At 38.7% G+C, this 19,226-nt stretch overlaps 1 protein-coding gene and 1 non-coding gene across 4 annotated transcripts in view; both read left to right on the forward strand.

Moving 5' to 3' along the window:
- Positions 1-19,226, forward strand: part of AUH (AU RNA binding methylglutaconyl-CoA hydratase) — a 178,883-nt gene that overhangs the window by 68,772 nt on the left and 90,885 nt on the right. For all 3 annotated transcript variants that reach the window (XM_044940321.2, XM_006067986.4, XM_044940320.2), the window contains one exon: positions 17,842-17,934. In XM_044940321.2, coding sequence (XP_044796256.1) covers positions 17,842-17,934 — 93 coding nt within the window. The remainder of the gene's footprint in view (positions 1-17,841; positions 17,935-19,226) is intronic.
- Positions 14,289-14,360, forward strand: TRNAW-CCA. Its single transcript has one exon. It is a non-coding gene; the product is annotated as a tRNA-Trp (tRNA).

A 19,226-nucleotide genomic window follows, 5' to 3' on the forward strand; every position in this document is an offset into this window, starting at 1 on the left:
TAATTAAAATGGCAAAAACTAAGGATAAAGAGAGACTATTAAAAGTAGCAAGGAAGAGTAATAGGTTACCTAAAAGGGAACTCCCTTAAGGTTATCAGCTGACTTTTTAGCAGAAACCCTGCAGAGCAGAAGGTTGTGGCTTGATACACTTAAAGTGATGCAAGGGAAAAACCTACAGCCTAATATACTCTACCCACAGGCTTTCATTCAGATTTGATGTAGAGATCAAAACTTTTACAGACAAGAAAAGCTTATAGCACTAGCAAACCAACTTTACACAGAGAGGTGGAGGGGTTTTTCAAAGAGAAAAAGAAAAGGCCAAGTTTTTATCATGATGGATGATGAGATTAAGAAAAAAATAAATCTGGAGAAATAGTGATATATTTGAGAAGGGGAAAAATTGCAACCTAGAATGATTTTCACTGCAGTAATAAACATTTCAGGCATGATACAATTTTAGTAATATTGACAGGTAAAAGAATGTTAGAGAACTCAAGATAATTAAGTTTTAAGAATGTCATCTGATCTGTATTTCAGAATTCCCAGGCCCTTTGCTCAATTCTCTGCAGCCACCATCCAAAGGGCAGTTGTTCAATTATCTGTCAGGGTTCATCCTAGAAAAAAAACTGGAAAAAATGAAAGAGGGTTTTGTTCAGTACTTTTTTTTTTTCCAGGTAGATTAGTGAGGGAAGGGGGTTGCTGATTTAGCATTCTCTGGGATTCTAATATCCCCTCCATCCTGGAGACAGTATTAGTTGATTTTGGAATTTACCTAATAAGATAGCAACTTTTCTTTTTAAAAATAGACCAACTCAGGAGGCCTGTATATTCATTGATCCATGAACATTGTTACTCCAGGGAGCCTCCTTAGAGCCTTTTTAAATTTCCATATATGACTCCCTGTCCTCCTCTTAAGTCAGCTCTGATCATCCCTCCTTGAATCTTAGTCAGTTGGATAGTCCACTTACTTATCCCAAGTGTAATAAACACACCTCAAAAAAATAAACAAAAAGGCCACAACTAGAAATATGAAAATTATGAAAGAAAAAATGCTATTGGTAAAGGCAAATATATAATAAAGGTAGTAAATCAACCACATATAAAAGTAGTATGAAAGTTAAGAAATGAAAGTAGTAAAATCACCTATATCCCCAATAAGTAGTAAAGGGATACATAAAAAATGTAAAATACGATGTCAAAAACAGTGACATATTGGGGCAGGTAGAAATGCAGAGTTGTTAAAATACATTTGAACTTAAGAGATCATCAGCTTAAAATAATTACTTAAAACACACATATTGATATATTTAAACTGCATGGTAACTGCAAACCAAAAATGTAGTAATATAATAGATGCGCACACAAAACAAGAGTACCCCACTCCAGTACTTGTGCCTGGAAAATCCCATGGGCAGAGGAGCCTGGTAGGCTGCAGTGCATGGGGTCGCAAAGAGTCGGACACGACTGAGCGACTTCACTTTCACTTTTCACTTTCCTGCATTGGAGAAGGAAATGGCAACCCACTCCAGTGTTCTTGCCTGGAGAATCCCAGGGACGGGGAGCCTAGTGGGCTGCCGTCTATGGGGTCGCACAGAGTCGGACACGACTGAGGCGGCTTAGCAGTAGCAGTAGCAGCAAAACAAGAAAGGAATCCAAATGTAACACTTAAGATGATAATACAATCACAAGGGAATAGAGCAAAAGAAGAAGGGAACAAAAAACAACTTCACAAAAAACCCACAGTTTTCAAAATAGCAATAATTCAGTAATTATTATCAGTAATTGGACTTCCCTGATAGCTCAGGTGGTAAAGAATCTGCCTGCAATGCAGGAGATACTGGTTTGATTCCTGAGTCAGGAAAATCTGCTGGAGAAGGGATAGGCTACTCACTCCAGTATTCTTGGGCTTCCCTTGTGGCTCAGATGGTAAAGAATCTGCCTGCAATACGGCAGACCTGGGTTTGATCCTTGGGCTGGGAAGATCCCCAGAGAAGGGAAAGTCTACCTACTCCAGTATTCTGGCCTGGAGAATTCCATGGACTGTGTAGTCCATGGGGTAGCAAAGAGTCAGGACTGAGTGACTTTCACTATTAGTAATCACTTTATATGTAAATTGACTGAAAGTTCTAATCAAAAGATATAGTTGCTGAATGGATACAAACACAGCATGGATACACACACAGACTGAAAGAAAGAGGGTGGGAAAAGTTATTCCATGCAAGTGGAAATGAAAAGAATGTCAGGATAGTTATATCAGACAAAGTAGACTTTTACAGCAAAGACTGTCACAGGAGACAAAGAAGGGCATTACATAATGACCGTGGGATCAATCAGTATGCAGCCAGCATAGGCACACCTAAACACATAAAAACAAATATCAACAGACTTAAAGGGAGGAACTGGTAGTAACACAATAATAGGAGGGGATTTTAACACCCCACTTACATCAGTGAACAGATCATCCAGACAGAAAATGAATAAGGAAATATTGGCCTCAGTCGACACATTAGAGCTGTGCTCTGAAGAGCAGAGTACACATTCTTTTTAGGTACATGTGGAACAATCTTCAGGATAGGTCACATGCTGAGCCACAAAACTAGCCCCATTAAAGTTACAAAAATTTGAGATCTTATCAAGCATCTTTTGCAACCACAACACTGTGAGATAGCCATCAGCCACAAACAATAAAATTACTATTTATTTGTATTATTAATCCCTCAAAAAAACCCCCAAAAAACAAAATCCCAAACACATGGAGGCTAAAACCCACCCAAAGTTAGTAAAAGGAAAGAAATTATAAAGATCAGAGCAGAAATAAAGGAGATACTGAAAGGTTGTTGCCGAACTGTGAAGGATGCCAGGATTCTTGGCCTCCGGAGGAAAAGAATTCAAGCCGGGGCCAGTGACAAGGCTTGATCGCTCAGAGCTTTTGTACTTTAATGAAGTTCTATTAAAGTATAAGAGAGAGAGAAAACTTCTGACATATACTTCAGAAGCGGGCAGAAAGAGTGCCCCCCTGCTAGTCTTTATCCAGATGTTATATAGCTACTAGCAGTCTGCTAATTAGAGAAAGGGAATGTCTCAAAACTCAGAGACTGGCACCAGGCCCCTCACCCACACATGCATTTTGAGATGACATTGGCACAAGGTGAGCTGTCCCGAGCCATAAAGTGATTGACGTGAATCTTGAAGAAAGGCCGGTTTCCAAGTAAATATATAGATTCATTAACATAGATTGGGAGAACTATTGTATGAATAAAACACACTGGTTTGTCAAGGTTTTGAGTCTTAGGCTAAACTGATTTGAAGACAGAGTCTAGGGTAAATACATAGTTCATTAACATAGCTTAAGACAAACATTTCCATAAGAAAAACACATTGGTTAGCTCAAGGTTTAAGAAAAGTTAAGTTCTGGTGGAACCAGGTGTCATCATGGCAACACAAAGGGGAAGAAACACTTGTAGTTGGTTTCCTCCTGCTGCTTAAGAGAGAGGTAAAAAATGTCTGACAATTGCAGCCTGTTTCCTCTGTTTGGAGACCCCAGCCTTCCTGCCTGTTACCCTCTCAATACCTGAAAAAGAAAAGATGAATGAAACTAAAAAGCTGGTCCTTTGAAAAGATTAAAAAAAAGATAAACTTTTAGCCAAACTCATCAAGAAAAACAAGAGAGGGGCCAAAAGTAAAATCAGAAATGAGAAGTTATATCTGACACCACAGAAAACACAAAAGATCACCAATAAAATGGACAACCTAAAAGAGATGGAAAAATTCCTAGAAATGTCCAGTCTCCCGACATTGAACCAGGAAGAAGTAGAAACTATCAGCAGATTAGTTACCAGTAATGAAATTGAGTCCATAATAAAATTACTCCCAACAGACTATAGTCCAGGGCTAGATGATTTCACAGGTGAATTCTACCGAACATTTAGAAAAGAGCTAACACCTGTCCTTTGTGAACTGTTCCAAAATATTTGCAAAGGAAGAAATGCTTCCAAACTCCTTCTATGAAGCCAGTATCACCTTGATACCAAAATCAGATAGACACAGCATGTTAAAATCATATGTTTTTCTCAACATGTTGATAAAAAGAATTAGATGTCAAATCTATCTTAGGTAAAGCTCAAGGCAAACTGGAATTAGAAGGAAGCTTTCTTAGCCTGACAATTGTTAGTAAAATGTAAAAGTGATCTCCTAAAATCAGGAAAAAGACAAGAGGCCTGGAGTCACCTCTCTTCAACGTTGTTCTGAAAATCTTGACATTTTCTTTTCCTGATATGGAAAAGCAGGAAATAGAAATAAATTAATGGCTGAAAAAAAAGAAATGCAACACTGTCTTTCTCAAGTGGTTATTGTCTCCATTGAACTAAAAGGATCAACAAATTATTAGAAATAATAGACTTTGCAAGATAGCTGAATATAGGATTCATATCAAAAAATAATCAATTGTCTTTCTTCCTACCATGAATAGACAAAAGATGATGTTCTTCAGTCATAAGTCATGTCCAACTCTTTGTGACCCCAAAGAACTGCAATATGCCAGGCTCCTCTGTCCTCCTCTGTCTCCTGGAGCTTGCTCAAATTCATGTCCATTGAGTTGGTGATGCTATCTAACCATCTCATCCTCTTCCGCCCACTTCACTTTTTACCTTCAGTCTTTTGCAGCCTCAGGGTCTTTTGCAGCCTCAGGGTCTTTTTCATTGAGTCAGCTCTTTGCATCAGGTGCTTAAAGTATTGGAGTTTCAGCTTCAGCAGCAGTCCTTCCAATGAATATTCAGGGTTGATTTCTTTTGGGATTGACTGGTTTGATCTCCTTGCAGTCCAACGGACTCTAAAGAGTCTTCTCCAGCACCACTTTTCAAAAGCATCAATTCTTCTGTGCTCGGCCTTTTTTAGAGTTCAAACTATAAAAGTCAGACAAAACATATCTGTCAAAAAAATATACTATTGACAGTAGGAAAAAAAATGAATCTAAAAATATATTCAAGCTATATGGAAAAATTATGAAACTTTTTGGGAAGGCATTTAAAAAAATTAAATACCGACATACCATCTTCTTGAATAGGAAGATTCAGTATCTAAAAGATGATTCTCACAAATGATCTGATGTACAGATTTAACTTAAAAACACATTAATATTATGAGGAACTTGATGAGCATAGAGGCCTCCAAAGAGCCAACATTTTTAAAGAAGGAGAAAATGAGGGTCCTTACGTTATTAGTACTGAAGACCTATTTTAAAGATATGGAAATTAATAATTAATAATATAATATTATTGGCTTTGGGATAGACAGTTGACCAGTGGAGTGGAATATAGGACCCAAAACAGAGAGGTCATTGAGATCACTGGAAGATGGCAGACTTCATTGCATTTATGAAGTAAAACAAACTTGCATGATCTTGACAGAGTTAAAAATTTCTTAAACATAGAATACAAAGCAAAAGGAAAGGTTGGTAAGTCCTATGAAATTAAACTTAAGAACATTTGTTCATTAAAAGATGTTGTAAAGAAAGTAGAAAGATAAAACACAAACTGGGAGAGAAGACTTGAAACACCGCCAAAGGATTTGTGTGTATGAAAAGACTCTGATGCTGGGAGGGATTGGGGGCAGGAGGAGAAGGGGACAACAGAGGATGAGATGGCTGGATGGCATCACTGACTCGATGGATGTGAGTCTGAGTGAACTCCGGGAGTTGGTGATGGACAGGGAGGCCTGGCGTGCTGCGATTCATGGGGTCGCAAAGAGTCGGACACGACTGAGTGACTGAACTGAACTGAACTGATGATATACATGCATACGTGGGTCAATGCATGCATACATACATGCAGCTGGGAAATCAGTAAGACAGAATTTTTCTATACAAGAGGAAAGAGAAATGGGGAGTAAGCATATGGAAAGATGATCAATCTCATATGTAGTCACAGAAATGCAAATTAATACCACAGTAGCATGCTGTTTTATGTTTATCAGATTGGCCAAAATTCTTATCCTGACATTATCAAAGATAGCAGGGAACTTGATCACCACAAAGTTTTATACACTTCCAATGAGAGTATAAATTGGTGTAATAGTTAGGAAAAGTTTGTTGTTGTCTTAGAGTTGGGCATCCACATCTTAAAAGACTGAATAGTTCATATTTTTATAGGGTATTTACCTAGAAGGGTGTCTTTAGGACTATTTTTACTAGACTTGTAGTAACAAATATATTTACAATTTGGTCCATTAAACACATAGAGGTGGATGAGTATCAAAGGTTCATGAAATAATTACCTTTCTTTGTACATTGCATTTGATACTATCCTATTTCATTTTTAAGACTTCTGATTTTGGCTTTTTAAGTGAATGAGTTGCTACTTGGAGTTTGAAACTACGCTTATCTGTAGGCATTTTGCACATGTGTGTTCTGGGGAGACTTATAAGAAAAAGACTATAGTAGCGATATAGTTCATAATAACAAGCTGAAAACAACCAAATTTCAATAACAGGGGAATGGATAGATGTTTTGGTGTATTTGTACAGTTGCATGTGGACAGCATTGCAAACAAATAACTTGAATAAACTTAAATACAAAACAGAAATCTTTAAAATATTGAATTAAAACAACATAATTTTTTATAAAACTAAAAGATGCAAAAGAGCATATGGTTTAGAGATGTGTATAAATGTAATGAAATCACATACACATATGTATACAGGGAAAAATGGTAAAATGGTAAACAGACTTTGGAGATTACCTTTGGGTTTGAGAAGGCAGGTGAAAGAATGGGGGCAGATAGGTTATTAGTACTGACCTGTTTCTTGGTTTGGTGATTTTAAGGTAGTTTGTTATTATCATGCTTCATTATATATACATGCTACGTATATTCTCTATATTTGCCAAATTAGATCAATGTTTTTAGTAGCTTCATAGAGCTTGAGTTCTGCAAACATTTCTTATGTGATTTCTTGAACAATTTTCTGCATTTTTGCGATATTCCTTTTTCTTATTTTCAAGAGAAGCCAGAATTCCAGATTTTTAGAAAGTATCTCCAGTTTGAGGGCTTCCCCAGTAGCGCTAGTGGTAAATAACCCACTTGCCAATGCAGGAGAAATGAGAGGTGCAGGTTCGATCCCTGTGTCGGAAAGATCCTGTAGAGGGAGGGCATAGCAATCCACTCTAGTATTCCTACCTGGAGAATCCGCATGGGCAGAGGAGCCTGACAGGCTTTGCTCCTTAGGGTTGCAAAGAATCAGACACAACTGAAGCAACTTAACATGTACCTACTCCAGTTTGAAGGTTTTTATTGAGAAGATACCCGTTGGATGTCAAACAAAATTGGTTTATGGACCAGATTTGCACATAGGCCACCAGTGTTCTTCTTGGTCCTCATCCTAACGTTTTCCTCCCATAATTCATTTTCTGTGGAGAAGGATTTCCTGGGGCTGTTTTTCCCATGGGAAGAAATGGCTTGTCTGGTGGATGTTAATGGATGATGGTGGAGGAGGATTCAGCATGGTAATATCTCCCTTTTTTTTTTTTAATACAATTGATTTCTAAAAATCATTTATTTATTTGGCTGCATTGGGTCTTTGTTTTGGCATGCAGCATCTTCATTGTGTCACACGGGACCTTTTCCTGTGGCTCACTGACTCTCCAGTTGCGGCTCACAGGCTCCTTAGTTGTGGCACGCTGGCTCCAGCCCAGAGCTGGCAGACTTCTCTAGTTGTAGCACCCAAGCTCTCTGGTTGTGGTGCATGAGCTTTGGAGCACATGGGCTCAGTAGTTGCAGCATGTGGGATCTTAGTTCCCCAACCAGGATTTGAACTTGCATCCCCTGCATTGCAAGGTAGATTCTGAACCACTGGACCACCAGGGGAGTCCCAAGCATTGTACTCTTGGGACTGTTTCATATACACGTGTTCTGGCACCTGTTCATATTGTTACCCAAAATGCAAGTCCCTATGCCTGATGCACAGTGAGGTCAAACAATACTAAAACATTGGAGTTTGGAACAGGGAAAGGTTTATTACAGGGCCATGCATAGCTTATGCCCTAAGAACCCCAAAGTTACTGAAAGCTTTCTGCAAAGCCATTTTTAATAGGAAAGGTGGGGGAGGGGCATGGTTAGTTGTTGCATACTACTTGGAGTCAAAGGTTTTGTTTTTGAAGTCAAGTCATGGCCAGGTAACTATATTCCTGTAAAATGAGTGTTATTCTCTGTTCTGACAAGAAAGGGGAAGGTCCTCAACTCTGCCCAGCTGCCATCACTGAAGGAGCCATGTGTCCAACCCAACTGGCCCTCAGACTGTCCATACTAGGTGGGGATCAGGTCCTACAGACTGCAACCCAGACAGACTGCCACTCCTATTAGATTACAGAGACAGGAATGGGGGAGAGGGTCACTGTTTTCTCAAGGCCTGGGCCAAGGCTATTGGGTGGTCTTGGTGAGGAATCTGATGCCCTTTCAGGACATATACCCCAGCTTGTTGTCTGGGCCCACCAGATTACCTGCTCGCCCAAGCCAGGTGAGCTGGAGGGCCTCTGGGAGAAGGGTGGGATCCCCCTCTTTCTGTAACAGGGCAGGATGAGCACAGGCCTTAGCAGGTAGCCATTGCTGTGCCTCATTAGTCCACATCCTGTTCCTAGGCAACAGGTCTTGCTCGGCCATTGGTCGGTGCCTCAGTGGACCCTGCCCACAAGCAGCCAACTTTCAGTGAGCGACTGTTAGGGAAGAGATTGAGCTAAGGGTTGGTTGGTGGTGTGGTGGTCATCAGGTGGAGAGTGAGGTAAGAGGCAGATTCAGGCCTTCTCCTGGAGGCCCTCCAGCTCATCCAGCCTTGGGCCTGCGGGTAAGCTGGAGGGCCCAGGCCCTCCATGGGCCACCCATTTCTTTGTGTGAATCTGTAATAAACCTTTCTCTATTCCAAACTCAAACGTTTTAGTATTGATGGGCCTCACTGTGCATCAGCCACACAGACTTGCAACATTTCCTCACTCTTTACCTTATGACTACCATGCAACCGACCCTTGGCTGAATTTCACTCACTGTCACTCCTTAACAGTTGGTTGCTTGTGGGCAGGGCCCACTACTGCGCTGTCCAATGGCTCAACAGGACCACAAACAGTCACTCATTGACAGTTGGTTGCCCGTGGGTGGGGCCCACTGTGATGCCAGCCAGTAGCTGAGCAGTACTAATGGTTGCTCATTGATAATTGGTTACTTGTGGGTGGGGCCCACTGATGTGCTGACCAATGGCTGAACAGGACCCCTTCCCTGGTAACAGGATGTGGAGTTATTATGCACACCAATGGCTAAAGGTTACCACTCACTGTGCTCTGTTACAGTGTGGACTCAGGGATTGTTGAAGTTTTAGGAATTTTGTGAGCTGGTTTTTAACAACCGTGTATATCTTGAAATTGGTCATTATAGCAGTATCAGTAATAGTATAGATTAGAATATACCCTACTTGTTTGATACTGCTTTCCCCTTTTGCCCCATTGTACTTTCATTTTCCACAACTAGAGTATCTTTGTGGTCTAAACGATGACTGTTGTGCTCTGCTTGTTTTTAATGAAAGAGAATCTATAAGAAACCAAAATGTACTAGATTCATTTGAAAGCTGTTCTATTAAAGTAGAGATCAGAAAGAAGATTTATATTTTGAGTCACTAAATTCCTTACGTTACTGTTCCTAACTTCTTAGAAAGCCTCTTTTTAAAAACTCCAAAATTGTGAACAAAATTTAGGTCTTTTTCTCTTTTCAAAGAGGGAAAAAATACAACTTTACCGCTCCCTTTGAGACGTTTTATTCGAAAGAATTTTTCAGATTTCTAAAAGGTTAGTCATTATTACAAGTTCCCACTGCTCACTTTGGGTGTGGGATATGTAGGTTGAAAGCAGTTAACTATTATTAGGCATCAGCAGGTCAGCATGGATGCACAAACATATGATGATCTCAATCTAATAACTGCTTTTATTCCTGAACTTACCTCCCCCCCACCCCACCCCCCTCCTCCAGCTCCATGATGTGGCTGCCTTACTACTGGGCCCTCCATTGTGCAGATTAGCCACATATCAGTAGAATGTACAGTTGGAGAGCAGAGGTGTTTAGCTACTTATGACTAGTCTTTGTCTAATTAGATGGCACTTCATGAAGAGCTAGAAAACATTTTTACAGTTCTCTTTGAAGTAAAAACCGAGGGTGCAGGCCCAGTTGTCTTAACGTTGAGACCTGAAGGAATTTCTATCTAATGATAAAGAAATATTTAAAATAGGTTTTCACCAGAATTTTAAATAGTAAAATCTTGTGTGATGTGTTTTTGTAAATGCTCTTCTAGACTAATACTTTAAAATGCTAGTCTTTTCTAGTTTCCTTTGCCTTTTTTTTTCCTGATGAAGTAAAATTGCAAAAGCTTTAATTTAGCTTTGTAAATACAGGGCTGAATTTGCATTGAAATACAGGTAATTATGTTAAGAGGATAGATCACAAAATTCATCTATTTAACAAACATCTTTTTTCTTAAAATTTTGTAAGGAAATCATTTAATTTTGAAAGTTTTCAAATTCTGATTAGCATTTCTTCATGTGATTGAAAAATCTCCTGTTCTTATACATTTTTCTGTTAGAAAAACCTGTCTCTTTGGGTCAAATATTTATCTCTCTTCTCCTTGAATGATTTCAATAAAGTTTGAATACCAGATTTCTGGTATTATTATATGGGCATTTTTTTTGGGAAATAGTTAATTTTCTATGAGAACACTGTTCTTCAAGCAAAACCAAATTTAAGACTCATAACATATTAGCATATTCCCTTAATAATCACATTGTTGATTTTTTTCTAGAAACATCTGAAAACCTACATTATGTATTATATTTATCTCTGAGCTGAAAGGAGACCCTGACTTGCCTTTCCCCCTGCATTCATGGCCTCTGATGCTAGTTATACTCTCAGAAGATGTCCTGTAGACTCAAATAGACAGGGCCTCCACTTGCAGCTCATTTATTTTCTCTTAAAACAGCAAAACTCTAATCGTTTGCTTTAATTATATTTTTAGGAACATTCAAACGATTATTATCTTCTTTGTCATACCTGGCTCATTTCCTGGTACTAAACTTAAAATAGAACCTGATCCTGTTGGTTGCATAACACATTGAGTCATCATTTCTTCCTATTGCTATTGGGAATAGACACTGCTCATGGCAGTTCCCGTTTCACTCAGTCGCACTCTGCAACTGCCGATTTGATATTTCTCAATGCTTTGAAACTGATAATCTGCTTTTCAGATGTGCGTTTTATTGAATTTTCTCTAAGATTATTAAGTGCTCCCAAGTAGAATAAATACTGTTTGTAAAAACAAGCATATTAGCTAACTATGAAACTAGCGTGTACTTTGAGATGACTCATGTTTTCCTGAAAAAAGTTTACAAGAAAAACATCTTTCAGGGAAAATTTAGGGTTATGTAAAACTTCAGGACTATAAGATGATTGAAATTTAATTAGTCATTGAATACTAATTAAGTTTTTCTGCTTAATTCTTTAGTAGGAAAAATTTTATAGTCCGCTTTATAGAATGCTAATTTTTAAAAAAATATTTTTGGCTATGTTGGGTCTTAGTTGTGACCCATGGCATCTTCATTGTGGCATCTTTTGTTGTGGTGGGCATGTTTGATTGATCCACAGCAGCTGGGGATCCTAGTTCCCCAACCAAGGCTTGAACCTGTGTCCTCTACGTTGGAAGATAGATTCTTAACCACTGGGCTGCCAGGGAAATCTGTACAGAATGCTAATTTATATTAATATTCAAAAGTACCAAGTAGTTTGCCTATTTAATAATGTGATAGTATTTATTACTACTCTTATTTTCTGTGTTCTTTTTTTATGTTAAGGACTCCACATTTCTTGTCATTTTTATTTTATTTTTTTAATAGAAGTTGTAATGTTAAACACATAATGTTAAAAACTTTTAACTGAGTAAATATCTTAAATTCTTCTCACATTTAAAAATAATTTTCATTACTTCTAAAAAGTTAAAGTGTATAACAGAAAAGTGTTACATTCTCTACCTTCAGAATTAAGAAAACCTTTAGCATGAGCTGATTCATTTTAAACCCTTCCTTCCAGTGAGTGCTCTCATCTCTCAGATCACCAAGTTTCCATTTGTTAATTTCTTTCTCTTTTCCTGCCACTGCATTGTATAAACTGCACCCTCATACTTCACCTCCTGTGGAACTTGAAACCTGTCTGTTGAACATATCCCTTTCCCCATCATCTTATTTTAACAAAGTGGTATTTGTCAGTTTTCATTCCAGTCCCTAAAAAGGGCAGTGCCAACGAATGTTCAAACTACCTTATAACTGTGCTCATTTCACGTGCTAAAGAGGTGATTCTCAAAATCCTTCAAGCTAGGCTTCAGCAGTTCGGGAACCAAGAACTTCCAGATGTACAAGCTGGGTTTTGAAGAGACAAGAGAACCAGAGGTCAGATTGCCAATACTCATTGCATCATGGAGAAAGCAAGGGAGTTTCAGAAAAATATCTACTTCTGCTTCATGGACTACACGAAAATCTTTGACTATATGGATCGCAACAAACTGTGGAAAACTCTTACTAAAGAGATGGGAGTACCAGACCACCTTACCTGTTTCCTGAAAAACCTATATGTGGGTCAAGAAGCAACAGTTAGAATCCTACATGGAACAACAGACTGGTTCAAAATTGTGAAAGGAGTACAAGAAGACTGTATATTGTTACCCTGCTTATCTAATTTCTCTGCAGAATAAATCATGCAAAGTGCAGGGCTGGATGAATCACAAGCTGGAATCAAGATTGCTGGGACAAATATCAACAACCTCACATATGCAGAGGATACCACTCTAATGACAAAGTGAAGAGGAACTAAAGAGCCTCATGATAAAGGTGAAAGAGGAGGGTAAACAAGCTGACTTAAAATGCAACATTCAAGGAACTGCAAAGAGATCAAACCAGTCAATCCTAAAGGAAATCAACCCTGAAAATTCTTTGGAAGGACTCATGCCAAAGCTAAAGGTCCAATACTTTGGCCATCTGATGCAAAGAGCAGGTTCATTAGAAAGGATGCTGATGCTGGGAAAGATTGAAGGCAAAAGGAGAAGGGGGTGGCAAAGGATGAGATTGTTAGATAGCGTTGTCGACTCAGTGGACATGAATTTGAGCAAACTCTGGCAGAGAGTGGAAGACAGGAGTCTGGTGTACTGCAGTTCATGGCATTGCAAAGAGTCAGACAAGACTTAGCAATTGAACAACAGCAAACTATTTGTTTATCGACTTCTCACAGTGAAGGGAAAGGGCATATTCATTAATTGCATTTTCATTTTTATTTTTCTTCTTTTAATGACATTTTATACTTACCAAAAAATGATACTTTTTAACTTTCTATTAGCTAAGTGTGATTTTTAAGTGTAATATTTATTTGAGAATATTAACTAATAAAAATGTAGAACAAAGTCTTGTCAACTCTTTTTGAGACAATCATTGCCTTTGTGTTTCAGTGTTAAGAACATGATAGATGACCAAGAATTGTCCTTTTCTTGTATTCTCTCCATTATGCTTTAGGGATTATGAGGTTATCAAGTATTTCTTTTGTAATTTATAGTCAATTTATTCCTTTTACACTTCTATTTAGTCTACATTTTCAATGCCCAGTTTGATGTGAAGAAAAATTCCTTTCCATATGCATCACATCAGTTTGTTCCTATTTTTAAAAATCTAAGGAAATTGAAATAATCCCTATTTACCATGAGTTGAAATTTTCAGAAACTGAAACTTGGTAGTACACATATTTCAAGCCTGGGTTTGATTTTGTATGTTTGTGTGTGTTTTAGTCTCTTAGGTCCTCTCCGACTCCTTGCAACCCCATGGACGTAGCCCACCAGGCTCCTCTGTCCATAGGATTTCCCAGGCAAGAATACTGGAGTGGGTTGCCATTTCTTTCTCCAGGGGATCTTCCTACCCAGGGATTGAACCCGCATCTTCAGCATTGGCAGGCAGATTCTTTACCACTAAGTCACAGGAGAAGCCAGGTTTGATTTTTTGAAAGCCCTTTAAACTCACTTCTGTTAATTCATTTTCTGATGAGTCAGCTTCCAGCCGATTTACTGAGTCCTGAAGGCAGTTACTGTTGACCAGCGTTTTCCACAGTTAGGAGAAAATACTCCCCCTATTACTATTGCTCTCTCCAGCGTAGGCTCTGCAGTTGTTTTTTTTTTTTTTTTTTTTTTCTGTAGCTCTATAGGGCTGCATATATTCATATTGTTCCATTTAAGTACAGGCTTCCCTGGTGGCTCAGAGGTTAAAGCGTCTGCCTCCAATGCGGGAGGCCCGGGTTCGATCCCTGGGTTGGGAAGATCCCCTGGAGAAGGAAATGGCAACCCACTCCAGTATTCTTGCCTGGAGAATCCCATGGACAGAGGAGCCTGGTAGGCCACAGTCCATGGGGTTGCAAAGAGTCGGACACGACTGAGCGACTTCACTTTCACTTACACTTTCATAGGGCTGCATATATTCATATTGTTCAAGTATAAAATGAAAGAAGTTAATAAAAGTAGAGACAATATAGGACAATAGAGAAAAATAGAGACAATATCAGGATTAATGGAGATAGAAGAGGCAATGAAAAATCTTGAAGTTTGTTGCAGAGTGGTAAGAAGGATATTATTGACCAGCTTTATGTGATGTTAATCTTTTTTTCTGAATGGGCGATAAGGTGGTGTGAATGCTCTGTTGGAAAAGCATGTATAAAGTGCCAAGGAAGCATAAAGATAATTACCTCTAAAGATAATTGGGGGCTAGCTAGGCATTCTAGGCAGGGGGGGCTTGTACACAGGTTTGGATGTAAATGATTTCTGAAGGTGTCTTAAGTAGTTCGGGCCTGGAACATGGAGTATGTGTGTGAAGTTGGAGAAGAGGTTGGGTAGGTGGGCAGCCATTTCCTGTGCCATGCTGAATTTTTCACTGTTTTTATCTTGAATGTGGAATAAATCATTGTAGTGTTTTAAATAGAGGAGTATCATGAATGTGTTTGCATTTTAGAAAATTATCCTGCAAGAAAATATAGAAGGTATAATGGTAGGGACACACTGAGGATCACAACGTTGTTCAGTTACCCAGTCATGTCCGACTCTGTGACCCCGTGGACTGCAGTGCGCTAGGCCTCCCTGTCATTCACCATCTCCTGGAGTTTGCGCAGACTCATGTCTGTTGAGTCAATGATGCTATCCAACCATCTCATCCTCTGTCCCCTTCTCTTCCTGCGCTCAATCTTTCCCAGCATCAGGGTCTTTTCCAGTGAGTCAGCTCTTTGAGTTAGGTGGCCAGAGTATTGGAGCTTCAGCTTCAGCATCAGTACTTCCAATGAATATTCAGGATTGATTTTCTTTAAGATTGACTGGTTCGATCCTTCACTGTGAAGGTGAAAGAAGTCAGTTGGAGGTCTCCTGCTTGCGAGAAATGAGGGGGCCCATAACTCTGACTGTAGCAGAGGGAGGGGGATTTGCCAGTTTGTGAGCTGTTAGATGGGACTTAGAAAACAATTAGATGTAAGATCCCTGGAAAAGAGGACATTTGAGATGACTTTTGGGTGTCTGTTTTGAGTAACTTGGTGAGTGGAGATGCTAACCAAATGTGAAATAGAATCTCGAAGGATTGACAGGAAGTTGATTTGAACATGATAAAGTATTTAAGTAGAGATGTCCAACAGGCAGGTAATAGAGATACAGTTTAGAGAGAAGTTTGGATTTCAGGTGGTGATTTGGGTATCATTGGTATTATATGATGGTGAAAGGAAACAGACCTCCTGGGAAGAGCTTCTATTGATAGGGGAAGAAGACTGAGTTATATAACCAAAGGTGGAAAGAAAGGCAGGAAAGATGAGGGCAGGGACCCAGCAGGCAAAGGAAGAGAGGAATTCAAAATGGAGGAGTGTCCAGGATTAAAGTCTCTGATCTTCAGAGGCAACAAGTTTAATAGGGACTGGATAGTGCCTGTTGGCTCTGGGACAGTATTACAGTGTCACTGGGAAGTGAAGGAAAAACAGTCTCTGTGAGACGAGTGGGACTAGAACTGTGAGGTGGAGGTGAGTGGAAGTGTATTCTTTTCCCTCCAGAAGCTTATCTTAGAGGAAGGTGAGCCAAGGCCACAGTGAGGCCTACTTCGGGAAAGACTTTCATGAGAGAGACTTGAGATTGGGGACATTGGGGAGGTAGCAGATTGAAGGAGTCTAGAAATTGGATAATTTCTATAGCTAGCTTTGTAGAAAGGAAGGGGGTTTGGAACCTGTGTAACACTAATTCCATTTTACTTGTAGTGGCTTGAGGTGATTGTGGGAACCACTCAGATTAATTTGCCATTATATTACATCATCAGTTGTACTTTTTTGTCAGATAAAATAAAATTTTACTTTTTCGTTGCACTCATTTCCTGACTGTAAACACTGACATCGCTGTCTGTTCATTTTTTCATCAGGTGTGCTGTAAAGCACATTGTGTGGAGCACCTTTGAATTTGCCCTGTGTTTTCAAGCTCCCACCTCCCCCGAAACGCTCAGACAGGCACAAATAGTGAAATACGCCCTGCTGCAAAGACTCGCTCATTCCTGCTCGGCCAGTGGTGCTTTTGCCTCAGATGGCAGCATCTATATGTGCTCAATCCCAGCCTCTTCAGACTTTTTCTCTTAGAATAAATTTGATAAATTTCTTCATGTATGAATAAAACTCAGTACACTTCAACACATTTGAATAAACATCTCTGTCTGAGGAATTTCACATATCAGAATACCTATGGAAGATAGGCTTCTAGTGATGGTATCTTTTTAATATTTTTATTTTATTTACTTTAAATTGATACATAATTAACATGTAACTTGTATAAGTTTAAGGTGAATGTGTTGATTTGATATATTTACATATTGTGATATGATTTCCACTGTACCATTAGCTAGCACCTCCATCATGTCACATAATATTATTTCTTTTTTGTGGTGAGAATACATTGAGAGGTGGTACCTTTTTAATATCCCCATTCTATTCATATGTTAAGGTTGTTCAGCCTAAACTTCACATTCCCGTAGTCAAAAATAGAATAGAAAAGGATTATGCTTTACATAATAATTAACCAGTCAGTTTTTGAACCATTTATTAAAAATATTTATATTTATAAAAGTTTCAGTAAAATAGTAATCTGTTTCTGAACTAAAGAAAGTCTGATTTTAAGTTTGTGATTGGCTAACCCCTTCCCAGTCATACTTACAGGCAGATTTGAGTATCTCTTCCATCTGAAGTATGTGGTATTTTCTAGCAATTATTCATCATGTGTATGTGTGTATGTGTGCTCATTGTATTCTTAGCAAATGGTAGAACTGTTGGGTTGATGCCTTGGCAACCACTGAGACTGCTTCTTCTTGTTTGAGTAATTATATTACTTCTCTGAATGAGGTTCTATCATTCTGAGAACCAAGATAACCTGTAAAAGGGTCATCCATTATACCTAAGTCATTTCAACTTGAAATTTATACAAACCAAACAGCTCATAAAAGACTTTAGGTTCAAAGATTACAAAGTCAGAACTGTGATTCTGTTAATTCAACAGAAAGTATGTATGAGAGTATTTCAATAGTATGGTAAGATTTAAAGATATTACTGCATATTTTATGTGGTAGAACACTATATGATCATTACATTTTCTAAAATGTAAATGTTTAGTGAAAAGTAAAAGCAATACAAAATTCTATAGATAATATTCCATTTAAAATTATATTTACATTAAAAAATGTAAAATAATTGCATAGAATGCCTTTACTGAAGAAGCATGAAGTCTGTCTTTCTGTTTCAGCTAATCTTCCAGTGCCAACCATTGCAGCAATCGATGGACTTGCTTTAGGTGGTGGACTTGAACTGGCTTTAGCGTGTGATATAAGAGTAGCAGGTGAGAATTAGTCCTAAAACTTAACTTTTTTCTATTAATTTTTGAGGATTTGGTATTGAAACTACAACTAAAAATCTTAATTTAATCTACTTAAAATAATTGTCATATATAGTGGAACTATATGTAACTTTGTTCTGTATTTTCCAAGTCTCCTGTAGATGTTTTTATACTTTCATAATTTAAAAAATAAAAAAGAAACATAACTTTAAAAAAATAAGATTTGTATTTACTGTGTGTGCTCAGTTGTGTCCAACTCTTTGTGACCCACTAGACTGTAGCCTGCCAAGCTCCTCTGTCCATGGGATTTTTCCAGGCAAGAATACTGGAGTGGGCTGCCATTTCCCCTTCCAAGATCCCTTGGATCTATCCCTGAATCAGGAATAGAACCTGTGTCTCCTGCATGTCCTGCATTGGCAGGTGGATTCTTTACCCTCAGATAATTCTAAATATTTTTCCCCCATATTGTTGAATAAAACATGTAAAAAAAGTCACCTGTTGAGCTTAATGAAGTATTTAAAATTCCCAGTTAAGGAAACAGTCTTTTATAGTATCTTTTTCAGTCCTAGCAGGAGTAAAGGAGAACAGGAATTGGGTCATATGGAACTGAATTTGGATCTTAGGTCCTGTCATTTTTAGATCAGGTTCCTCCTCTACAGTGGGGGAAATGAAGGTTTCTGTTGTGAAGATTAAATGAATTCATCTCCAGCATGTGCCTAGTCCAAGCATGTAGTTATTATTAGGGCTATGGTAATGATGACTTAATGTCTTTGAGGTTCACTTTGTTCCTGCAAGGTTTTCTGAGTATTGGATAAGGTGATTATGAAAACAATAAAGGAAACAATTAGTGCTAACCATGTGCTGAGTATTGACCCAGTGCTTACCTAATGCTCGGCATGTACTTAGGCTCGCTTAATCTGCCTAATAGCCCTGTGAGATAGATACGCTTTTGGTGCTTCAGGAAGCTAGGGCTGAGACAGGTAAAGAAACAAACCACAAATCAGTGACCAAGCTGGGATTTGAACCCAGACAGTCTCAAGTCACAGCTCTCCTTCTGTTATTCTTCCAGAGTACTGTGTGCTGCCCCTGCTCTCCTCGGCACTATGTTCTGTATGATCACAGTGCTGTCTGTATCATTGTCCCTCATCAGGGCGACCAAGAGGGACTGTTAGACCAAGGACTGAGTGCAACAGGCAGCAAATATTTGTCACTGTTCTTTCCCTGGTTCCCACTGTCTCTTCTGATGGAGCTGCCTGTTAAATGTAGAATCACGATAATTATGTTTTTTAATAATT

Source organism: Bubalus bubalis, chromosome 3 (assembly GCF_019923935.1).
Source record: "Bubalus bubalis isolate 160015118507 breed Murrah chromosome 3, NDDB_SH_1, whole genome shotgun sequence".
NCBI lineage: Eukaryota > Metazoa > Chordata > Mammalia > Artiodactyla > Bovidae > Bubalus > Bubalus bubalis.